General features: G+C 37.1%; 4 protein-coding genes across 5 annotated transcripts in view; 3 read left to right on the top strand and 1 right to left on the bottom strand.

The window, feature by feature from the left end:
* The window catches only part of LOC108971534 (calcium/calmodulin-dependent 3',5'-cyclic nucleotide phosphodiesterase 1C), a 74,381-nt gene that overhangs the window by 28,323 nt on the left and 22,462 nt on the right, over positions 1 to 23,596 (top strand). The window contains exons 2-5 of one of the 2 annotated variants that reach the window (XM_018937666.1): positions 9,910 to 10,188; positions 12,168 to 12,852; positions 13,791 to 13,904; positions 17,968 to 18,582. In XM_018937666.1, coding sequence (XP_018793211.1) covers positions 9,910 to 10,188; positions 12,168 to 12,852; positions 13,791 to 13,904; positions 17,968 to 18,582 — 1,693 coding nt within the window. The remainder of the gene's footprint in view (positions 1 to 9,909; positions 10,189 to 12,167; positions 12,853 to 13,790; positions 13,905 to 17,967; positions 18,583 to 23,596) is intronic. The other variant, XM_018937673.1, reaches the window with a different exon arrangement.
* LOC108971570 lies at positions 6,678 to 7,189 on the top strand. The gene has a single exon (XM_018937734.1). It carries the CDS (start codon positions 6,869 to 6,871, stop codon positions 7,118 to 7,120), a length of 252 nt encoding a protein of 83 aa, XP_018793279.1. The 5' UTR covers positions 6,678 to 6,868; the 3' UTR covers positions 7,121 to 7,189.
* Positions 8,104 to 8,759, bottom strand: LOC108971560 (serine protease inhibitor dipetalogastin-like). The gene has a single exon (XM_018937724.1). It carries the CDS (start codon positions 8,661 to 8,663, stop codon positions 8,178 to 8,180), a length of 486 nt encoding a protein of 161 aa, XP_018793269.1. The 5' UTR covers positions 8,664 to 8,759; the 3' UTR covers positions 8,104 to 8,177.
* LOC108971556 (polycomb protein esc) lies at positions 19,743 to 21,648 on the top strand. The gene is made up of 4 exons (XM_018937710.1): positions 19,743 to 19,921; positions 19,988 to 20,109; positions 20,176 to 20,347; positions 20,411 to 21,648. The coding sequence occupies exons 1-4, from the start codon at positions 19,847 to 19,849 to the stop codon at positions 21,326 to 21,328; spliced, it is 1,287 nt and encodes a 428-aa protein (XP_018793255.1). The 5' UTR covers positions 19,743 to 19,846; the 3' UTR covers positions 21,329 to 21,648.

Genomic DNA, 23,596 nt, shown 5'->3' with positions numbered 1-23,596 from the left:
TTTCTTTTGTTTCCCGCCTAAAAAGGGCGATGAAAGCGGATCCAAGCAGCATGCACCTCGACTCTTAGGGCTATTACGGAGAATGCCTTCCGCCGACTCCTTCGACGCAGACAAGCATATTTTTGAAGTTTTTAAAGAATTATAACGATTGATTCAATGAATTCTTTTTAAATCGATTCAGTCCTATTACTTTCCGGACAAACCCTGTATATATTTATATGCCTATTACATAATTATACATAATGGTTTATTTTATATTTTATATCTATAAATTATGTTCTATTTTAGTTCTAAATGTGGCAAAATAAATGAAATCTAATAGCAAACTATTTTCTCACTCAACAATTCAGTTTGTTTTGAGTTTAAGCTCAACTTCCTGCAAAGTATACATGAATTAATGTCTATCTAAGTGAAATCACACATACTTATTAGCATTACTTCTAAAATATTCTAGCACTAATACTTTCCACAGGCATTCCAAATCATTCAGAACTCCACTCTATACATTTGAGTACATTTGAAGAATAAATATTCAAAAGGTTGCTTTCATTGTTGCTTCTGTTTTAATTACACTTCCTCATTATTCTTTTTTCGTATCGTCAATTCCCACAATTTGCATACTTAATTAGAGACTCTTGAGCCCCCACGGCGCATAAATAGTCGATACTAAACTAAGTGGCGTCAAGTGGCGTTTGTGTAGCAGTTTCGTATAAGTGTTGTTGTTTCTTGTTTACAACTATGTACCCCTCGTGTTGACACTTTCAAGAGAAAAAGTCATTCATCACAAGGTGTAAATAATAAAAGCACACCAACTTGCCAACAAATAAGTGTAGGGGGCACTATAGCGCCGCTGGAGCACAGAAGTTTATTTGACTTTCAAAAAGTTTGCTTAAGCCAATTGCAAACATAAACATTTAGGTGACTAATGCAGCAAAGAGTCAGTGGGGCGCTGGATGCATATACCTTGCAATGTATTTGTTACTTAAACTTTGTAATTATTTCAGTAGCATCTGCTTAAGAGCCAGAGAGTTCAAGCTTTTTAGAAAAAATTTATTTATTTGCACTATTTTGCTCTACCTTCACTATCTCTTCTACCTACTAATTGCTGCGAACTAGCTCTAATTAGAACTGAGTGCTTGCTAAAAAAAGCTCCACTACTTTCTGAAACTTTTCGTTGAAAACTTTGAGCTTTAGACCAGTTGTTATGAGCTTTCAGCATAAAGCTGTTGGTATTATTCAAACTTTAATCTTTATAGATGCAAGTTAGAATTGCAACTGAGTGACTTGTAAATTTGAATATGTTGTTTAATAAGAATAATGTTCGTTTAATTACTTACTAAACCTATTGCACTTGAATAAACAGCTTATTGTGGTAAAACATCGCCAAGTGACTAACGGAATATCGAAAATTTATTTTTGTAGAAAATAGGTGACATATAATTTAACTATGTATAAGCTTCTATGGTCTTTATACACATTTGAACATACATAGAACTATTTTAGCTCAATAGTAAATTCATTACTTGGCTGGTTCACACGGAACACAAGTAAAGGGTGTCCCAAAATTAACTGGTTACATGGGTTTGATAAAGTCGATTTTTTTATTTCTCTTATTAAATTCTACAACACCTCTGTAATATTGTTCTTGATTTTCATCCGAGTAAAAGCTTCGGAAATACAGCCTTGAGAACCTGTGCGCTCGAGGCTAGCTGAACTAAGCGCGTCGCCTTAAAACGCGTTTTCTCGAAACTGTGCTTTTGAAGTCGATCGGCAAGATTTTTCGAGAACTACTCAACCGATGTTGAAATTTTGCACAGGTCTTGGAGATACAATTCTTAATGGATCGAAATATGATACGATAATGTCGCGAAATTTCCTTCGTTTTAGCGAAAACAAGTATATTTTCCCATTTATATGATCCTGTGAACGCGGGCGCATCGTTTTTCGGAGCGGTCACCGGAAATGCCGTCGGCATCGCCGATTTTAAAATAGTTTTCCAAAAATTTCAGAATTTTTTAGTTATTTGTGTATGTTTGCACAATTAAAAAATCTAATAAATCAGTTTTTATATGGTAAAAAAAATTATTGAAAAAGAGCGTTTTTTTCCCAAGGAAACCCAAGTAACCCTTTAACGCAAAATATAAATTTCTCGCCGACAAATAGCTATGGAAAATTTGGAAAATTTGGAAAAACGAGTGGGTATGTGTTTGGAAAGCCATTTATCCGATGTGTTATTCCATAAATAACCTTATCCTATATACTTTATGATTCAATAAAAAAAATTACAAACGAGAGAATAAAAACCATGTTTTTTATTTTATGCCAATCTAGCGTTAGTTTGGGGACACCCTTTATTTCCAGATTAAGAAATATAGAAATATTATCGCAGAGCAACGTATCTCTTTTCAATTAAAATTACAATCACATGTACACAGTCCCTTAGGTGTCATGTAAATAGACTCCTAGAAACCTTAGCAACAACTAGTTTTTCTACAAAGGCAGTCTTATAAGTACTTAACCGAAATAATTTATTATGGTCAGCTTTCATGAACTATTCCAAAAAATAAAGTTATGAGTTTAATAAACTTCTGCAATATTTCTTATAGATATATCGTCACCTCAAATGCAAAATAACATAACATCACTTTTATTAAGTTGCCAGGTGAAGAAAAAACGATGCAATAGTAACCACTCGTATTGAAATAAAATTTCAGTTTTGGTTAAGAACGGTTAAATATCGTTTTAAATTGAGGAATGAGAATGAAAAGTGAATCGTATGCAGTGAAGAACTCAATTTTGAATTTTTTGATGATACGCATGATAAGTGACGATATGGTATTCAATGTATGAAGTTTTGAAAAATGTGATAATGAAGTATGAATGTGATAATACCCTAGTTAATTTTGAGGAGTTAACAAATTTCTACCACAAAAACACATTTCAAAACTTTTAGTCACTAACAGATATAAGTACGGACTACGTAAGAATACAATAATTTAATTTCTTCAAAATATTTTTCTTGCTGGCAAGCGAAACCTACGCAACCGCCCTCGTACTCCATTCCAACATGCAATTGCAATAAGAATGCTGAAAGTTGCATTTGAGCTTTCGTTCATTGCCAATAGATCATCAATTTGTTCGTCTCAACTGGCAAACTGTATAAATGGCACACACTAAACAAAAATGTTTTCACAGTCGAAGGAAAGCGCTAAGCTGTTGTAACATACAACGAATCGTGTCATTTTAGGAACTAAAACAAGTAGCCGAAAGTTTTGGAGTTTTGCGATCGCGATGCAGTTATTAAACATTTTGGTGGTGCTCTGCCTCGCGTTGACGATGTGCTTCACAACAACGAACGCACAGGCTTGTGCGTGTCCTTACAACTACGCGCCTGTCTGCGGCAGCAATGGCCGAACCTATAGCAACGACTGTGACTTAAAGTGCAGTCAGAGATCTAGCAGAGGATTGAGAAAAACGCATGACGGACCGTGCTAAAATCTGCACACTTTCTTTTGAACGCGGCTTTGAATTATAAATAAGGATATGTAATGATGTTGTAGTTATTAATAAAACACTAACTGTGCCCAATACATAAGACACCAGTCAGTGATGTGAAAACTATATTCTTTGCTTGATACAATACAAAAATTTCGAAACTATTTTCAGGCTATAATGACGTTTTAACGACTAACAGCGCATAATTAATTGATTACGACGCACCCGCATTCTAATGCAAATGCAAGAACTGAATGCCAACAATTACTACGATAATAAATAAAAAGTTACCTTCAACTCTAAAAATAATTATATGCAGCGGGGAGTTTCTAATTCGCCTAAATTATTTTCTAAACAAAAATAAAAGTTAGTAAATGCATAAGGGAATTTCAAACATAGTCACAGCCAAAGCCTTCATTTTAGAACCACTTTATTTTTAAGTTGATTCTGAAAAATTCTAATTACTGAAGGTTCTAATTTGTGAGCGTCGACTGTACTTTTAAGCGCTTATTATTAATTGTTTCTTATTAACTTGCTATTTTTTCTTCGAAATTCGCAAGTCATACACGAACTCATGCAAATAATCACGCTTTATTTGTATACTTAAGTTGAGCTTCAGATCATCCAATTGCTTCTTCAAATACGCAGCATCTGTCTACAAATACCAGCGCCGGACTAAAACCCTTTCATTATTTTAATCAAAGCACAGCTGGTTATCCACTAAATTGTACATTTTCTAATCAAAGAATCAAAATTTAGAGATTAAAATGAAATTTTTCAACTTGTTCGCGTTACTCGTGTTGACGCTGGCGCTCAGCTTCACAGGGTCGAATGGAGCAGCCCTCTGCATCTGTCCTCATATCTATCTCCCTGTATGCGGCAGCGACAAACATACATACGCCAACGGTTGTAATTTGGAGTGCCAACAAAGGACTGGCGGCAGTTTGAGCCTGGCACATCAGGGGCCTTGCTGATCATATTTGGATTATAATTTCTAATTTGCCTTAAATCACTTAAATAAATAAATGTATAAACCTCCCTTTGCATATTTGGTTGTTAGAATTACAGGAAACCCCCGATTACAAACAACTATAGGTTTACACCAATACATATGTACATATTATACTAATTCGATATATTTTATATATTATTGTACGAAATCGTGGAGTATTCTGGGTCAGCAAGTCAAGTTCAAAGCGATAAGCATTTTTAAGAGTTTATTATGCTGTGCAATCGATGTTATTATTGAAAATATGAAAAATTTGTTGATTTCAAAGGCTAAAATATATGTAATGAACAGTACGGTGGAGTTAATTATGCCTTGACCAAGGAATATTAAGTGTGACACGAAGTTTGTAACACTCCGAAGGAAGCGTCGGAGATCATATACATTAGTGGTAGTAGACATTAGAGCGGGTTGATTTATAAAGAGCCCCAAAAAAACGATAAAATCGCGTATGCGGAAAAATATGAAGGATTATGCGGAACAACTATGCCTACGCGTCTATGGTGCTAGAGTCCGTTTTGCGCCAGGATTTTCAAGCTGAAGGTTTTTAGAGATCATAAAACTTGTTCGTCAGTGGGGCATTTTGATATTATTTTGTTGGAAGAATCCTCATATCGACGATCTTTTAATATGATTTACATTCAATTCCGTACACGAATGCTTCCTAGGGAGCCAACTGCGCCAGTGAGCCGTACTGCATTTTGTTCCGTGACATTCACTGCCCTGCCGTGCCCCAATGGCGCGTATGTTACAACACATATTATGTTGCAACCTAGATGAGCTAGTCGCCGCTAACCACGCAACTTTTTCCACATTTTTGAATTAAAGATATTTTTCGAATGGAATGTCCCTCCGTCTGCATGTTCTTCCGACCGTCTGCGTATAGCCGAGCTATTCTCCCATTTTTTGAGATATCGATTTGAAAACTCACACACGTCCTTTCCTCCAAAAGAAAGTGCCCTTGCTTCCATACAAACAGATCGGTCAAATTCTAAGTACATGAATTTCATAAAATACATTTTTTTATTTAAGGATTTAATGGGCTTACGCAATCGAATTTTTTATTGTCTTATTTAAATCTACAACACTTAAGAACTTGTGCGCTCGAGGCTAGTTAGAACACGTTCTTCTCAAAACTGTGGTTTTGAAGTCGTTTGCCAAGATTTCTCGAGAACTACTCAACCGATCGTCATGAAATTTTACACAGGTCTTTGAGTTACAATTCTTAATGGAACTTTTTTTGACGGGTCGCAACTTTTTTCCGGTGGGTGACCGTCGCAATGGCCGACTTTATATACATATATATATATGTATATATATATATATATATATATTTCAAAACTTTTAACATTTCTTTGTTAATAGTGTATGTTTGCAAGAATAAAAACTTCTAATAAAATACTTAATTTTTTGTATGGGAAAAATTGCTGAAAACGGCTGCGTTTTACCTGAGGAAACCCATGTAACCCCTTAAGTAGCCCTCAATCAACCTGAAGATTGTTTATTGAACAACGTGGCTGAAACCTAGGTTTTCAGACTTAACTATGCTACTATTACTAATATCTCTATAAGCAATGTAGCTGCAAATGCTCTTATAGCTTCGGTGCAACCGAAGTTAACGTTTCTTCCCGTTTTTTTATTAGGAAAAAAAATTAAAAACAACAATTTGAAAAAAATAAAACTTAATAAACATTTATAAAAAAAATTAAAAACCCCACATTTTTTCTGTGAACATATTTATTCCTTAACCAATAAAATAGTTAAAAATAACTTTTCTCGCCGATAATTTGGAGATTGACTAATTTCCGGAAATTGCCTTGAATTTCGCGTGTATTTAGGGTACATAATAAATTTGTTCAGTTGTTTATTAATATAATTCAGATATAAACATTTGATTTGCTTTTGTATTTGCACAAGTTGTAACTAACTACTTTAACTATAATTTTTAATAGTTTGTTGGTGAAAAGCAATATATTTTTATAAACGTGCATACATACATATATGTATATAGTATTGTATAAATGGTGAGTATGTATCACGGTAAATATCACATTCAAGCGCAAAATCAACTAATTACGATAACTACAATTGGTTTCTAGTGATCAGGCTTTCGGCTTAGCTAAGTTAACCACATATCAAATCACCAAATCGTTTCGGTGGCCAACACTCGACCGCCAAACCTTATTTATTCAACTGATTAGAGCACACAGCACAGCTGTTTTACCTTTTATCTATAAAACTCTTTTCCACATAAGCCACGCAATTCAGTTGTCTGCCGAAAGCACTTGCGTGTAGTAACCGACGGAAGTAACCGCTAGTTTTAACCAAGCCACTAACTACGTATAATTCGAATAAAATATTAAAACAATGAAATTTATGTGCTACATTGCGTCCTTCCTGCTGTGCATCGTACTATTTGCCGCACTGAGCGAAGCTGCAGCAGTCGACGCTGATAACGAGGAGGGACCCGTCTGCATATGTCCACGCAACTTTAAGCCAGTCTGCGCCGCTAATCTGGTAACCTATCCGAATCGTTGCATGTACGACTGCAAGCGTCGGGACGAGGAGCGTAAAGGGCGTAGTCTGGAATTGCTGCGTTCCGGACCATGCGAGGAGTGACATTTATAACGTGAACTTTATTGTATATGCTAAGCTGAAGTGAATAATAAAATAAATGTGATAAAGTAAGGTCTGTGTTTTTCTGAAAATCACCCATTGTTGGGCGGATATGTGTATATTAAGCTAAAATTATCAGTTTCCGATTAAAGGTGCTATCATTGAACATATCAGCCATCGCAGCGATAAAACTTTGATATACCAACTAAATAAATTGATGAAAATGCCAATAATAACAAAGTTGCCTCAGAAATCATACACACATAATGTACGCATGCATTAGTCAGGCCAGTGGGTTAGGCAATAACTTACACAGGTTATCAAGAAAATTAATTACAAAACGATCATTGACCGATAATATAATACTATATATGGTTGCTTGGCGAATATTTATTTACATATCAGAAGAGCACCATCATGCACCATTCAATGCGTAGGCCTGTAAAATTCGTTTTCATGACTGATTTTTTTCGTTAGAAAGTTTAGAAAATCAAGCTCCAGTAATAAACTTAGTAATTACCTTTTATAATATAGATAATTCTGAAAATGAGTCTATAAGTATGCTACATCCACAAAGAGAGAGTAATTTCTGTGCAAAATGCGCTCTTCTGATCTCCGCTCTCTATTCCCAATACTATTTTTTGTTTTGATAAGGCACTTAATAATTTACTACTCAAAGGAAAAACCATGGCGATATCAAAAATAAATTAGAATGATTTATCATATTAGAAAATTTGATTTTCCGACCACGTCGTCTTACTAATATAATAAGTCAGCCAATCCTAAGCAAAAGCTTCAAACTTTCATTATTATCAAACTAGAAGGTTTTTAGTATTTACCAATGAAATATTTTTTTATAAGCTTGCTGGCTATATTATTATTCGCTCAACAAAAAGTTTAACCATCGCTCTATGTCCTCCCTCCTTAATTGTTTTTATGATAAATGTGCTATAAGAAAAAATCCCCAAAAAACTCCAACATCAAAATCTGCTTTCTTTATAGATTTTTATTTAGTAAACTTTTTTTTTAATATTTTCCGCATGCAGCAATGAAATCCAAGTCAATTGCAAGCTCCCTGGCGCAGGATGGACAATACTTTACCCGATCGAGCCAGTATTGAGCGCTTGCATTCGAAGAGACATGCGTTGTTGTAGGTGCGACTGTCTGAGCCGCAAACCGGCTTCAAGCTGCGATCGCAGACGCATGAGTCCAAGTCTGTATCCTCCTCAGCAACGGCCGCCACAAGTGGCTCCGCAACCGCCGCATGCTTTCTACCCAATGACTCGCCAGCGCAAGCACCCGAACGCACCAGCTCCAAACTGCGTCCCTTGGCCTGCAATTTCTTGCGTGCACATTCATACAAACAACGGTTGCTGTAGGTTAACGAATCGGAGGCGCAGACTGGCGAATAGTCGCGGCCACAAATGCAATCCACATCGATAGCGTTGATAGCTGCCGCTTCGGCGCCGATGCTGGCGTATGCCTGGTAAAGGCTACAACACAGCAACAGCAGCAGGCTTATAGAAAACTTCATTGAAATCTTCATTTTGCACAGCTTTGTTAAAAATTAGAAAATTTAGAATTCTTTCGTTCGAAAAATACGTGTAAATTCGCGAATTTGCTGGAATAAACTGAAATACCCGTCAAAGATATTAAATGTTGACAAGAATGGTTTGCCTGCTGACGGGCTACCGTTTTATCAGTTCCGCCGCTGATAACTTAATGGGTGCGTATAACGCTTGGAATGGTCAAAACAAAGTTATTTTATATTGAAAATGGTTTCGAATTTACTAATCGTGAAATAAAGGAAGAAAGGCTGCGAGGATATACTATCCGAGTTAGTAACCGAGGATTAAAGTAGTAAAAACGTTTGTGAGTGTTCCTTTATTTAACGAAAACAAAAGCTGACTGCTTCGATTTCGCAATTTTTGACATCATTTTCTATATTTGTATCTGAGTCACCCTTTATTTATACCCGAAGAACTAACTTTTCGAATAGCTAGTAATCTTTGGCAACTAATCAGCACTTGAAGAGTCTTAAGTAGCCGATGCTCGCAAACCAAAATTAAATATCCGCTCCTGCTATGTACATAAGTATGTATTTGTGGGTGTAAAATGTTTAAATATTTATTTATATTTATATATAATATGCACGGGTATAAATTATATAAATATTTATTTAATTTTCGTGGAAATTTTTATAGTCTTGCAACATGTTGCTACAAAGTAGAATCGTTTTTTTACGTTAAGTTACGTTACGTCACGCTGTGAAATCACTTACTTACTTATCTAAGAGGATCCCACTGATTACTGATTTCATAGTTTCTAATTACTTTTGTGATGAGGGTCATGTAGTTAATAATCAATTCTTCAAAACGTACTCCTTTCTTGCTAAATCACAGTTATGTGAAATTAGCGCCCAAACAAATTTGGGTCTTACGTGATTTTAATCTTATACGTTTGAGTAATTTGAGGAGCTCAATTGTGGGTTCTAACCGCGCATGGCCTGTAAACCTTGGCAATGATATCAAGCAAATCCCAGGAGAGAATAAATTAGAGAAATTTTAAGCGAAATTTAAGGATTTTATTTTTGACCAAGTTCAAGTCTACTAGCCTACTACTACTGATAAAATTCCCTAAAAATCTAAAATTTAATTTGAACCTCCACTTTTAGGTGCACAACAATATTTAAGTGCAAAAACTCAGAACTGATGAGTTTATTGCGATTATGTAATATTATAAATAATTTTTCAAAGTAATTAATTGCATAATTTTCTTTGTCTCTTTGGCAGTGGCCAGCACACCGGAGAGTTTGACCAAGCGTGAACGAGACGATCTACCCACCGTCGGCAATACACCGTCGATTGGCTCAACAAGTGGCAGTGTGACAGGTGAAAGACGCGCAAAGGCAGACAGTCCCACTGGCAGCAGTTCAGCCGGATTAATAAGCGGCGGTTTAGGAGCGGGAGGCTTATACACAAGTGAGGAAATAAGCAGCACTACAACAAGCGCAACAGTTTGCGGCGCAAGCAGCACCGTTGAGAGTGTGACCATCAATGGTCAAATTGGAAGTGAGTGTACTGATTTTTGAAGCTAAGAAATACATATATATTTGTAAGCTTTTTCACACCCATCCCTACGACCACCTTGCTAGATCTACAAGTCACAATATATGAATGAAAGAATTTCCTAAAAAAAAAAACTTGTCTAGCTCTTTTTGTTACTCTGCTTTTCTCTCCCACAACAAATCAAGCAAAATCCTTGCATTCATAGGCTAGCATACTGCGGCGTATACACCGCGCCGCCGGCCAGCAAACCTCTTTTACAGCACACAATTCCGAAAGCATGAATTTCTACAACACCAAAGAGTGAAGCGGCATAAAATAAATATAAATCTTCTTTGGGGCCAGCAAATAGTACGCAGTGAAAGCCGCAAAGAAATAAAGAATACGTAATGTGTAATGTAAACAGGGCCGCCCACTTTAGGCGTTCTTGTAATTTGGCGGCCCGTAAGTGGTTTTGTGCGGTGTATGCATGCACGCACACATGCACAAGCAAACAAACAAAGCGCTTTAAGAGGAGTTCACAACAAAAGCATAAATGCAAAGTGCAAAGGGAAATGTTTGATTTGTGCACGGCTCCCGAAGGGGAATCGAGCAATCGTTAGAATTACATGATTGTGGGCGGGTTTCATACCAGCACGTTGATTGAGCTGGGTTACTCAATTTGTATCACAAAATATTTACTGAAGTGAAGAAAAATGCATAAATCGAGCGAATTGAAAATCCTTCATTTGAAAAATGGAGAAAGAGATCAGGGAGGTCCGACATAGACAGTTGAGGCACCCGTAATTTTTTGATCTTTGTGTATCGGCTGACGAAGCGCTTTAAGTCCATCAAAACTATGTTGAGTCGTCTATATCCGACTTGGCATCGGTTGAACGATATCTGTGAACCTAAAACCGGAGAGCGTGCAGAAACTGCCGAGGTGTTTCTCCCTTGCCTTCTTCCAAGTAAATTTGACAGTTTACTGAAACTACAACTCTTATCACGATTTGCTTTCTTGTCTCTGCCCGCGCTCAACGTGATATGGGGATTAGCTGGACTGATGGGCGATTAGAGCTTAGTGGTGTGATCTCCACTAGTCGGAATACCGAACAGTTAGAATCGTTTGCGCGTGAGTTGTTTAAGCGGCGAAGGCGTTTAGCTGGGAATTTGGCTTAGTTTTTGTATGAGTGATGTGTGTATGACCCAGAGCTGTATAGAAGCTCATCTGGTAGTAGCTTCGGCTACGCAGACTGGGCCCTTCGAGTTCGCTCCAACCTGCTCATGCGGACTGAGCCCTCAGGGAGTATCGTGGTAGTTATGGTTAAAACCCAAATACGGTAATAACTGACACTTTGTCAGTTGAATATGGAGTTGCAATGCAACCGGATGCCAGACCCAAAGTACGGCAGAGGTTTTTCACGGGCCTCGAAGCCTACCAAGATGGTTAATGTGTCCATTTAAGACTGACAATTGGTAATGAAATACTGGGCATTTTCAGGGCCCTGATCAATGCATTGATATGACCCGCTGCGCTTTAGAGCGCCATGGAGTAAGACTGTCGTCAGTAGGTACAAACGTTAAACACACCGGACATTGCCCGCACTCATAGGAGAACATGCTAAGCCAATATTTGAAAAGCCATTTATGCAGATCCAGACTGTTTTATCATTAAAGCAACAATAAACATTCGTATTTATCCGTGCTTACTTTTTGCTTCGTTATGTTCGAGTGACGGCATGGCTTGAGGTGTTTTTGTCGGGCTCTCTGCCTACTCGAGCAAGCTGTGAAGCGTGGCTGCTCAATTCAAACGAGCATAAACACAACACAGTTCATGAACCTACCCTTTAAAGCTTTCTTGCGCAGCATATTCTTACACTTGCAAACCAAAGCTAATATACATAAAATTCCAAAAGTTGTATGCGTTATTATACTCAAAATATGCATATATATTTATGTCACTTTCCAATATTATTCAATGTGTAAATATTGTTTTTCCTTGACAGGGCACGGCTCTCTCACCATTGTACGACGTTCTAATAGCCGCAAGAGCTTCATACAGTTAGATGCACAGCAACCAGGCATTCTCACATCCCCATCTACGGCTGCAACAACACCTATAAGTGGTTCAACGCAGCAGCAACTGCATACACAACAACAACCATTTGACGGCATAGCTCCCGACTTAGCTGCTCAACTGCTGAGCGGCAGCGACAGGAGGAGCCAGCAAACACCAAGCAATTTTCCAACGGCAACAAGCACAGACAATCGCGCCGCAAACGATACCAGAAGATCTAGTAACAGCGAGCGACATATTGAAGTGGAACCGAACTTTACTGCAAATACCACCACACCGAAGCACGTTCCAGCCATTGGGAACTCAGCACAACACCAGCGTAACAATTTTACGGCAACGCCAGTGGGCGCGCCCGACAACGCCGCTGCCAGCAGCAATAGCAATAACGCCGCCTCGGCCACTAGTAGCACAAGCAATACATTTAACAGCGCCGCCAACAGCAGCCTAGCCACCGCCAACAAAATGCAAGCACCAGCACCGGGTTCACCGAACGACGAAACTAATAGCGCGGGCGTACGCGGAGCTAGCGAAGATAAATGCGCGAGCCTAGACTTGGCCACGGAAAACTTACCAGCTGTCGATACACCGGACGCTTGCGATAAAGCGGCAGTGAGGTGAGTGTCATGACGTTTAAATATTGCAATAAGTATGGTCAGGTTCTAGGAAACCCAATTTCAACAACGAAATTGCACTAATCTCTTTCTGTCATTCCAATTACAAGAGCATACAGACAGGGATTGTCCGGAAAGTAATAGGACTGATTGTTTTCCGCCGCGACTGTACTTCGGAGCGTGCGCGCAACGACTGGATTAGATAGAGGGCGTTCCTAGCTAACGATGTAGCGGCTGGTTAGTTGTCTCCGAGCACCTCGAGAGTCAGAACAAAAATTTTGCGCGCAGAAACAAACATTTTAGAGCAGAGATACACAATTCTATATTCTGAGACGTTTGATATAATCAATTAGGCTTACCCAAATGTTGCTTTAGTAAGGAGTGGTGTGTTTCGAGTCGTATACATCGGCGTCTCCTATACCAAAAAAGGGACGAATGAGTTTGTTCCTCCTGGACAAACAGTCAACGCCAAGTTTTACGTGGAAGTCCTCAAGAGACTCAAACGAAAGATAAATTGGGTTTGAAAAGGCATTGAAAGTTGCACCACGACAACGCCTTGGCTCACACCGCCTTTCTTGTGAACAGTTGCTTAAGCAAGGCCCAGATGTGGCCTCCCGAACTTTTTTGTTTCCTTGCCTGAAAAGTCCAATGAAAGCAAGCATTTTGAAACGACAGAGAAGATCCAAGCAACAGCATTCCGGAGAATACCTTCCGTGACGCCTTCAACGCTTAGAAATACCGCTGGCAGCGCTGCACCGATGTAGAGGTAGCCTATTTTGAAAGGTTTTAAAGAATTGCAACTATCGGTTCAATAAATTTTTTGAAATCGAATCAGTCCAATAACTTTCCAGACAAACCCTCTACATATATTCAGCGTTACCTTCAAGATTTCAAAGGTTAAAAAGTCTAAATTTAATTTTTTTCTAATACTTTTTTGACAGATTGCGCTGCTTATTGCATTTGTTAAATACTGGCGATATTTCGAACGACGTCTTGCAACGCAACCTTCATTATGCGGCACGCGTTCTCGAAGCCGTCTTCCTCGACGAGTCCAAGTAAGTATTTTGTTGCAAGTTGGTCTCTTAAAATCAGATGACTAAAGGGCTGTCCAGTTAGCCTAGAGCGACTGCCATGACCCACAATTCAACAGTGTTTCATACGTAGACCAGATGACAGTAAATTAATAGACATATAGATCTAAACTTGTTAGCCAACATTTGCGAAAAAAGCGATCTACATGGAATAGGTCATAACAATTATCGAAAAAGAATTATAGTTTCTAAAAATTTCATAAAGAATAGAACAGTAAGGTGATTATTTTAGAAATTTGTGGTAATCGCTGATTATTTTTTGTCGACGCAGTTATGGGTTTATACATACAGCTTTGTCCACAATTATTTACACCAAAAGCCCTGCATCTCGTCATCATTGTAATGAGAAGTTTATACACTTATATCAATAAAACAATATACCCAAGTAGTTAAATCAACGCTCCGCTTTCACCATATATGTATATCTAAGCAGTTAAAAATTGGCTTTAGGATTTCTGAGTTCTTATCGAAAGGAAATTATTTTGCTGCGAGAATCACAACAGCTGATTGGCCACCGGCTTCCATGCTTTTAGTAGCGCAAGCAAGCGCTTAGAGTGTTGCAAAGAGCGAGTTTGATCACCTGCTTAATACATCAGTAGGCAGAGTAGGAGCTGGCGTTTATATTAAACAAACTTTGAAGAAAATATTTATATCAATAGGTGAAATATAAGCATTTTTATCACTGTATATGTCACTTCACTTTTTGGAGCCTCGAACTTTCACTTCATCGTATTTCATTCCTTCACTTGTGTTTGTTGTTCATCAGCTCATTTATATTTATGTATAAGTGTTAATCGTATTTGAGAAATCATGTAGTGATTGTCTTTTATTTAAAAAAAAAAGCGAACAGGTGTATTTGCAATTCTACGAAAAACCGTTATACAGCGTTATAGAAAATAAGCGCTTTCACTCAGTGGTTGAACTTTTGTAATTTAAGTGTGAAATTGTCCTTTCATTGGTACTTTACTAGGTGTCACATACATATATAGTCATACAACTGAATGTACTGTTATCATTCATAATGTGCTTCTTTTTTTTTTTGTACTCAATGTACTACACAAACAAATTTTGTAATTTCGAAATTTTTCACCTAAATTTCTCTCCATCTCCATCGTGAAGAAGATCAACTACTTCAAATGAATGTTCCATAAGGGGATCTTCTTCCAAACTTACCGCTCAAACTTCTAACGCAGAGTAAGTGTCTGTTTACTTTATACATTCACACGCATACAGGCGAAATAGCGTTGCCTAGTTCCATCCCGACTTTTTGTATTTTATAAAAATATATATTTTGAATGTTTATTTATTGATTTACTATATAATTGGCACTTCTAATCACCACTATAATGTAATATGAAAGCCTTTAAGTGTTCTACTTTCGCTCATAACCTCAAAAGGATATGTGTAACTATCTTAGTGGCATATAGTTAAAGGACCAGTTAAGTGTATATAGATACATAAACTAGATGTCTACTCTCATTAGCTTGCATCACACTTTTGTGTTCTCTCATCAAGCGTGCATTCTCGAGTCATTTGGAGCATCACTTACACTCATTCATCCATCATTTTATAAGCAGTAATACTACCATTCATGATGACAAAAACATGTTTTACGAGAAAACGTTTAATTGAAATTTGTTGGAAAGTAACCGGTTTTAAAGCGAAGCTCTTAATACATCTTTGCCTTGACAAAGTTTCAAATAAAAGTTTAGTAAAATATTTTAAACAATTTTTATTTAATTTTTCTATTGAAATATACAAAAATTTCCAACAAATATTGACTCAATTTTTTTCTCATTTCTCATTCATTTTTTTAACTCATAGCGAATGCCGGCATCATTTAGCAATCTAACTAAATTAGCCCACAATTAAGCATCCATTAGTGCAAGCGATCTAATTATAATATATTTAGCGGCCTGAGCCCCTATCAATTATTTAAATAGACATTTGTTTCGATTCTCCTAGTCAATGCCATGAAATCTCAATTTATCGTTTCTTTTGTATATGTATGTGACTGTATGTGTGCAATGATGAAAGTCGGTAGAGTTTTGTCAAAACTGCACGAAATTCGAATAAATCTCATCCATGGATTGGCGCTGACCACAGGCAGTTTTGACAACGTTCTGACTGTCAAAGAAAGTTGAGAAAAATGCGTTTTTAGATAATTAAATTATACTACATCTGACAATCACTGTCCACTTAAAGGCACTCAAATTTATTAAATGTGTTTTCGCTATCTGAACTCTTTTTTGTCAATATGCTATAGTAAAAACTTTTTCGTGTTGCATAGAATAGACGTACATGAGCAAGTTACATAATTGCCCGCCAATTTAGCTAGTTACTTGCGCTGTTGTAAGTAGTGCGGTCACCTTCTCCGTATGTGCACGTTCTTCGAGCAAAAAATCAAAATTTTCAACATAGCAATATCTTATCTTTAACTAAATTGATATATGTGTTAGTGAATAATGTAAAAGAAAAGTTCAACAAAAGCAATTTATCGGTGGAAATTTTTCATTAGTTTTTACGATAGCTTTCGGAACTCCTCTGTGGATACCTGTACAGCAACGGACAGGCCACAAGTTGCCGCATGCCCCTATTTTCGCCTTGTCTATTCATCCTTCCTAATCAATATAAGCCGCTCCGGACTTCTCTCTATGCAGCAGACATGCTTTATGTCGCGCTACTTACATACTTAAACCGCCCTGTCTATCTCTGAAATGGCATTCACTTTTCTCGTGCCCTGCTCTCTCAACCTTTCTATACTTTAGGACCAACTTATTTCCACATCCGCATCCACATAATGTCTCGTCGACGTGAACATACTCGCACATCAGCATACCATAAACACACACACATGCTCGTTTGTACATATGTACATATGCATCGCTCATCCATAAATACTAAGTATTGTGTTAGTTCAACATCAGCTTTACGTGCCTCATTGTTCCCATTATTGTTTGTTGAATAAACGGATAGGAATTGTTAAGCACACAAACTGGAGACGAAAGGTAGGCAGCCTGTGGAACAAAGAGCAAATATTTGGACGAGCATCTAAATGTAAATATGTATGCAAGGCTCAAAATTATAAAAAAAAAGTACAAGGAGGACTATCTGTGTAGGATATTTCGAGGAAGCAGAAATTTAAGCTTTTACAATACTTAACTACGACAGTCTTCATTATAGTTTGGTATGTTAACTAGAAAATATACGGATAGGATTCCAATGAGCATATATTTAAGGTAGTTAAATTAAAAACGCGAATTGTTAAGCTTACTCAATTGGATTTAAGAAACTTAATAAAATTATTTTGATTGCTTCGTAAGAGATCTGTAAAAAATCTATCCAACTAATCAAAATTTTATGTAAAGAAAAAAGGGCCTATTTAATGAATTATATTTTATATGTGCCCTGAAAATATTTACAATAAAGTGACTAGGATAAAGAGGTCTTAAATATAGTCCTAAAATACTCTCTTTCGATATAAGAATTCTTTTTTATCGATGCAAGAACAATTAACTCAAATAACACTTAAACTTTAGAAACGACGAAATCAAGAACAAAATATTATTTTATTATCTCTCAAGATCAGTTTTTTTTTTAATAGAGTATTTTGTTATAGTGTAACGGTAATTTCAATATAATAATAGCGATATGATGTCGTCAAAAAAAAAAAATTAAACCTCAAACGTTTCTGTAACACCCTCTCTACTAACAACCCAAGCGATCTGTTAAAACATTTTATTATTCTTTATTTTATATTAAAAGCATTAATTGAATTTCTTTTCTCTCTTTCTGCGCTCTCTTTGAAAAAAAACACAAACATTTTTGAAAATGAAAAAAATCTCTGGGAAAATTTACACAAAATTCCGCTCTTTCTACTATCAAAAAAACGGACAACTGCTGTCCGCCCCCCTTGCTCTCTGTGTGTGTTGCTGTTGCTATTACTCACTGCACACTGCTGAAAATGAAAATGTCGTCTGTTTAAACACATAACCGTAACTGTAAATATAACGAACCACGTCGACAGTCAGGAGACGCGTGAGGGCGGCGATGCGCATAAATGCTGTAGCGGCAGTTGTTGTAGCCGGTGCGGACACCAGCAACATGGCTGTGCTGGTGAGGCTGGTGGTGGTGGTGGTCACAGCAATCAGGATAACAACAATTTGTGCAATAGTTGTTGTTCACGCGCTGATGACCAACAACAGCAACAACAAAGCAATGCATTTGACAATCAAACCAGCATCGACAGCCGCACCAAAGGTGTGACATTGGTGCCGCAAACGCACAGCGGACCCACCGGACCGCCGGATACGATTTTGGAAGCCGATGCCGAGGCAGAAGCTGCAGCCGAAACGGAAGCGGAAACGGAAACACCTGTCGCAGCGAACGCCACTGAACTAGCAGCAGAAACAGCTGTGCACGACAGCTCCAAACCTGCGGACGTAGCGGCAGATACGTCGACCACCAGCACAGCTAAGGTTAGCTTTGCGGAGAGTAAAAGCGATAAACAGTGTAGTGACGGCGGTGGTAGTCAGAGTGTCGGCAGCAGTAGTAGCAGTAGTAGTAATAAAGCAACCATGCAGAGGCAAAGGCGCCTGCGCACACCGGTCTGGGCGAGGTCCATGTCGTCGACGAATAAAACGTACATAAGATCAAATAACTTTATGAACTTTTGCAAATTTGTTGTTGACACTAATTTATATGGCTTTCGTTGTTTAACTAATTTGTATTTACTGAATTCTTTTACATAGCAGATTTCGTAGATTTTCTTTAACGAATAACCAAGAAACCCGTTTTGTTCGTTTAGTTGTTCAATTTAATTCAGACACACTACCAAATTAACCGTTAAGCAATATACTCGTATTTAAATCGATACAACAACAAACACCATACAACATATTCTGTAAAATACTGCATTGATCTCTTTGTCGCAAACCGCTGCGTCTCTGTCTACCTCCTTTGTGTACGTCCCATTTATGAACTCTATCTTCTCCTATCCATCTGTAAAACTGTCTTACACCTTTCATTCTGTGCGACTTTGTGCAAAGCTTCTCTAACATATAACACTTTTCCTCGAGAGTTATTGTCAATTGCACACTTTTTTAGGTATTTAAGACTTCCCTCAGAACCTAAAGCATGCTTTATTGCATTCAGTATTCATTTCAGCCTAATTTTCGATTTTATGAAAGTTCTTTGTACAATTTTTATTGCATGTTCTACAACTAAGAATGTGTGTGTATTTTTTATTAAATGTGTTATTTTTAAGAAATTGTACATATCCAGCTCTTGGATATACATACATAAGTGTATAACTCATTCTACAAGCAAGAAACTAACCAATTCTTTTAATATTATAAACATATAAGCACCCAGCCAAAGTTAAAACGGAACCGACTCTAAAATAAAATACTTTTTATTTCAGAAAATAATAAAAGCAGATGTCCATAGTCCATACAGGGTGAACTTACTTTTTTTTTGTTTTTTGCAAAGATCAAAATAATATATTATGTCCATGTGAATTTGCCGGTTTGATCCTAATCTATATAATATACTGTGCTGTACTGAAAACAACTTCGACCGTATAACAAACAATTCGTCTTGCAATTACGTTGCATGCGCAATAATAAGCAATTTCATAATTAATATATTAATACAACTATATGACGGGCGCGCTGTATTTTATATTAATTTCTCGCTCAGCGTGCAACCCTGCACAACTCGTGAGCTGTGAACGTAGCCAGGTTCGCTCAGCTGACATCGATATTTGACAGCCAAAAAGTTGCCGCCAAAATACAAACAAGTGAGCACCGGTCAATAATTAGAAAACGTGTTTAATTCTTTAAATTAACGTATTTAAATTATTATTCGATAAACATAGCGTTAATTTGTTATTTGTTACATGTAAAATGTCTAAGGTTAAAAGTGACAAAGTGACGTCAAAAGACAGTGTACATGGTGAAAACAGTGAAGATTCGTGCGGTGTAAGTTAGTTCCAATTATTGTGCGAAATAATTCATATATATATTGTTAAAATTGCATTTTCAAAGGATGACACAGCCAGCGTCAGCACTAATAATACCTCTCGCAGCAAATCACCAACCACACGGCGATCTCGTGGTCATAGGCGTAGCAACAAATCAAAAGCACGTAAACCTGCATATAAATATGAGTAAGCTGATTTGCGTCAGACATACAAACTGCTTTGTTTGCATCATGTAATTTTATTTTGTTTTAGTTATCATGTGAAGGAAAATCATGGACAGGCGATTTTCGGTATTAGTTTCAATCAGTGGTTGGGGAACGATCAGCCGCTTATATTCGCCACAGCAGGTAGCAACCGCTGCACTATTTATGAGTGTCCACGCCAAGGTGGTATAAAATTGCTCATGTGTTACGCCGACCCGGATGTAAGTTAATGCATTTATCATTCGAATACTAGCTAGAAAGTAATCAATCTCCTTCAACTTCAGCCGGACGAGGTGTTCTACACATGTGCTTGGTCATACGACATTAAAACATCACTACCCCTGATAGCCACGGCTGGTTATCGTGGTGTGATTCGGGTTATTGATGTGCAAAAAAATGAAACTGTGGGCAACTACATTGGCCATGGGCAAGCCATTAACGAACTGAAATATCATCCGCGACAGCCGCATCTCTTATTATCTGGTAGTAAAGACCATGCAATACGCCTTTGGAATACACAATCGCACGTGTGTATAGCAATTTTTGGTGGTGTGGAAGGTCACCGTGATGAGGTGCTTTCTATCGATTTTGATTATCGTGGCGAACGTATTATGTCCAGTGGCATGGATCACTCTTTAAAACTATGGTGTATAAATACAGAAGATTTTAAAGAGAAAATCGAATTTTCGCGAACATTCAATCCAAATAAATCACAGAGGCCTTTTCCAACAATAATGCAGCACTTCCCCGATTTCTCCACACGAGATATACATCGAAACTATGTGGATTGTGTGCAATGGTTTGGCGATTTCGTCCTATCTAAATCATGCGAGAATTCCATAATTTGCTGGAAACCCGGACAGCTGCATCAAGGATTGCCGCAACTCAAACCCAATGACCCGTCATGCACCATTATCGCCGAATTTGACTATGATGAATGTGAAATATGGTTTGTTCGGTTCGGATTTAATCCGTGTCACAAGATAATTGCATTGGGAAATCAGCATGGTAAAGTGTACGTGTGGGAACTCGATCCCAGTGACCCTGGGCACACAAACACGAGTACGCTAAATAATTTGAAATGTAATTCTCCTGTGAGGCAAGTGGCATTCTCACGTGATTCCAGTGTCCTGGTCTATGTATGTGATGATGGTACAGTCTGGCGATGGAATAAAACCAATATCGTGCAAAAAACGCCATAAAGATCTCACAAAGAGAGAGAGTGATCATTTTTATACTTTCCTTATTATTTAGTCGCAGTAGGATTAGTAATTTAGTATGAAACTAACCAAATCGAAAATGCCAAGTAAAATATACCAAACTGAGGAACGGAAAAATATGTTTAAACTTTTTGTTTTTGGTAGTTTGTTATCATATAAGTCTAACATAAGTAGAAATAATTTTTAATAGTTAAGGAGAAAATTTCTGTGCGTAAACGCTCATGAATGCCTTCAATATGAAAAAAAACGGATTATTTAACTGTTTAATGTCTTTTATATGTATGTACTTATTAATCTCATTAGTTTTTAATAAAAATGGGCTTCGTTATTAAAAAAAGGGTGAACCTTTCATTCATCGCTGGTGCAATTTGAACTGAAAATCACATAAAATGAAATTAAGTCAATGTTTTCCCTTACATTTTCCTGATTTTCACTTAAGTTTATGCCAGTTTTTCAGTTCGTTGTACATTGTGATATTAACTGCTTGGCGTCGCTTATATCCTTCAATGTGTGTGTCGAAAAAACGAAGATTAAGGCTAAGGTGTAGAGAACGTCACAAAGCATAAGTGAAAAGCTTTTAGTAAAAACGCGACAATTTCATTTTTAGCACTTTAATGCTATACATAATACAGTTAAGCTTTACTTACTCGAAAACAATGTTCCAATTTGCCGCTTTAAGAAACAGGCGTCATGCCGCACTTACGTCTATACAAAAAATATCTCCCCATTACTTTAAGTGTGCAATTTACGAGCGATTGTCCTTTTACATTTTGTCGCATTTATCCCAATTTCATTATCCTTGACACGTAAAGTCAATAAACAAAATTTTTATATCATTACTTGACTTTTGGCTTTTAATATTTTTCGCAGTTCTTCATTGCCAATTTCCGACTTGTGTTACTTTTTCGTGGGAAAGCGCCGTTTCACACGCAAAGCGGTTATTGGGACCGCAAAGCTCTTGCTGCTGACCACTTACATATTTAAATACATACATATGTATATACATACATATATAGCTTATGTCGGCTAGCTCGCCAGTAGTTCAGTATGTAGTCTGATTTCTTAGGCATATTTTTACTTCTATGCAAATATAATCACATGCATTCAAGAATGCAAAGCTTGCAGGTGTGATACCGTTTTGCAGTGAACATGTGAGAACATGTCTCTTGAATAGCCTGCTCCTGCAAGTTCGCTTAACAAATAATCACGATTATGAAATAGTAATTTTTGCCATAAACAATTACTAAATAGTAACTTAAACTGTGCAAGAGCAAAAATAAATAAAAGTAGTTGTTAATAAATAATTAATTATTCACTCAAATTTATTTAGAATAAGCTCTTTGAAAAAACATTCCAGCTGATTCTGCTGTGTGTGTCAATAAAACTTTGACATTTGACAATGTGTGTTATTATTTAATTTTGCCTTGTACTTCAACTGCCATACAGTTATATTCGAATGTACTTGACTGCAGGGGTATTCCTCTGGCATTTAACCCTCTCATGGGTATGTAAATAAGGAAAATGTATATATATATACATAAGTATGTGTGTGTGTGTATTTTTAGTGGCTGCTCCTCAGCCTCTCGTAGTCAATGGTCCAGTGATGCGTCAAGTGTTATTGTCTTTAAGAGTAAACAACAAACACAAAGACAACAACAACAACCACAAGGACAACATTCATCCTGGCGTACAATTCGAGCACAACAACAACGACAACGGCCTTGCTCGGAGTACTGTTACAACAACCTCACCAATCAATATGAAATAAAACACGGCAACAATAACAAAAACATTGACTATAGGTCAATAGAACTCGAAATGTAAATTGGAATTTTGCGCAAATATTTGCTTTAAATAGAATGTGGCAACTTGTTTGTTCGTGTAATTCGTGCAATTGTGTTGATTTGTATACCACTAAAGTAGACGGCAACGAAAATATTTTCATAAATGTGTAAAATTTTTTTAAATGTTTTTTTTAAATGTTATTTTATAATACATTTTTTAATATCTTTTTTTTTAATATTATAGAAATACAAGTGTGTAAATCTATTATAACCACCCATTACTTGTATGTGGATATGTGTATTTGCTATTAATATAAAATTAGCGCATTTCAATGCCTATCTGAAGGCGTGTCAGTTGCCAGCTCAATTCCAGAAAACTCCGCATTTAACTACCAATACTCTTCTCATTCCGCCTTCTACTCACGCCTCTTCAACTGCACACTCAGGAAATGTAAGGCGTACGTGT

Source organism: Bactrocera latifrons, unplaced genomic scaffold (assembly GCF_001853355.1).
Source record: "Bactrocera latifrons isolate USDA-ARS-PBARC rearing strain unplaced genomic scaffold, ASM185335v1 scaffold_109, whole genome shotgun sequence".
Lineage (NCBI taxonomy): Eukaryota > Metazoa > Arthropoda > Insecta > Diptera > Tephritidae > Bactrocera > Bactrocera latifrons.
The sequence above is the reverse complement of the archived record's forward strand: the minus strand, read 5'-3'. Positions and strand labels throughout refer to the sequence as shown.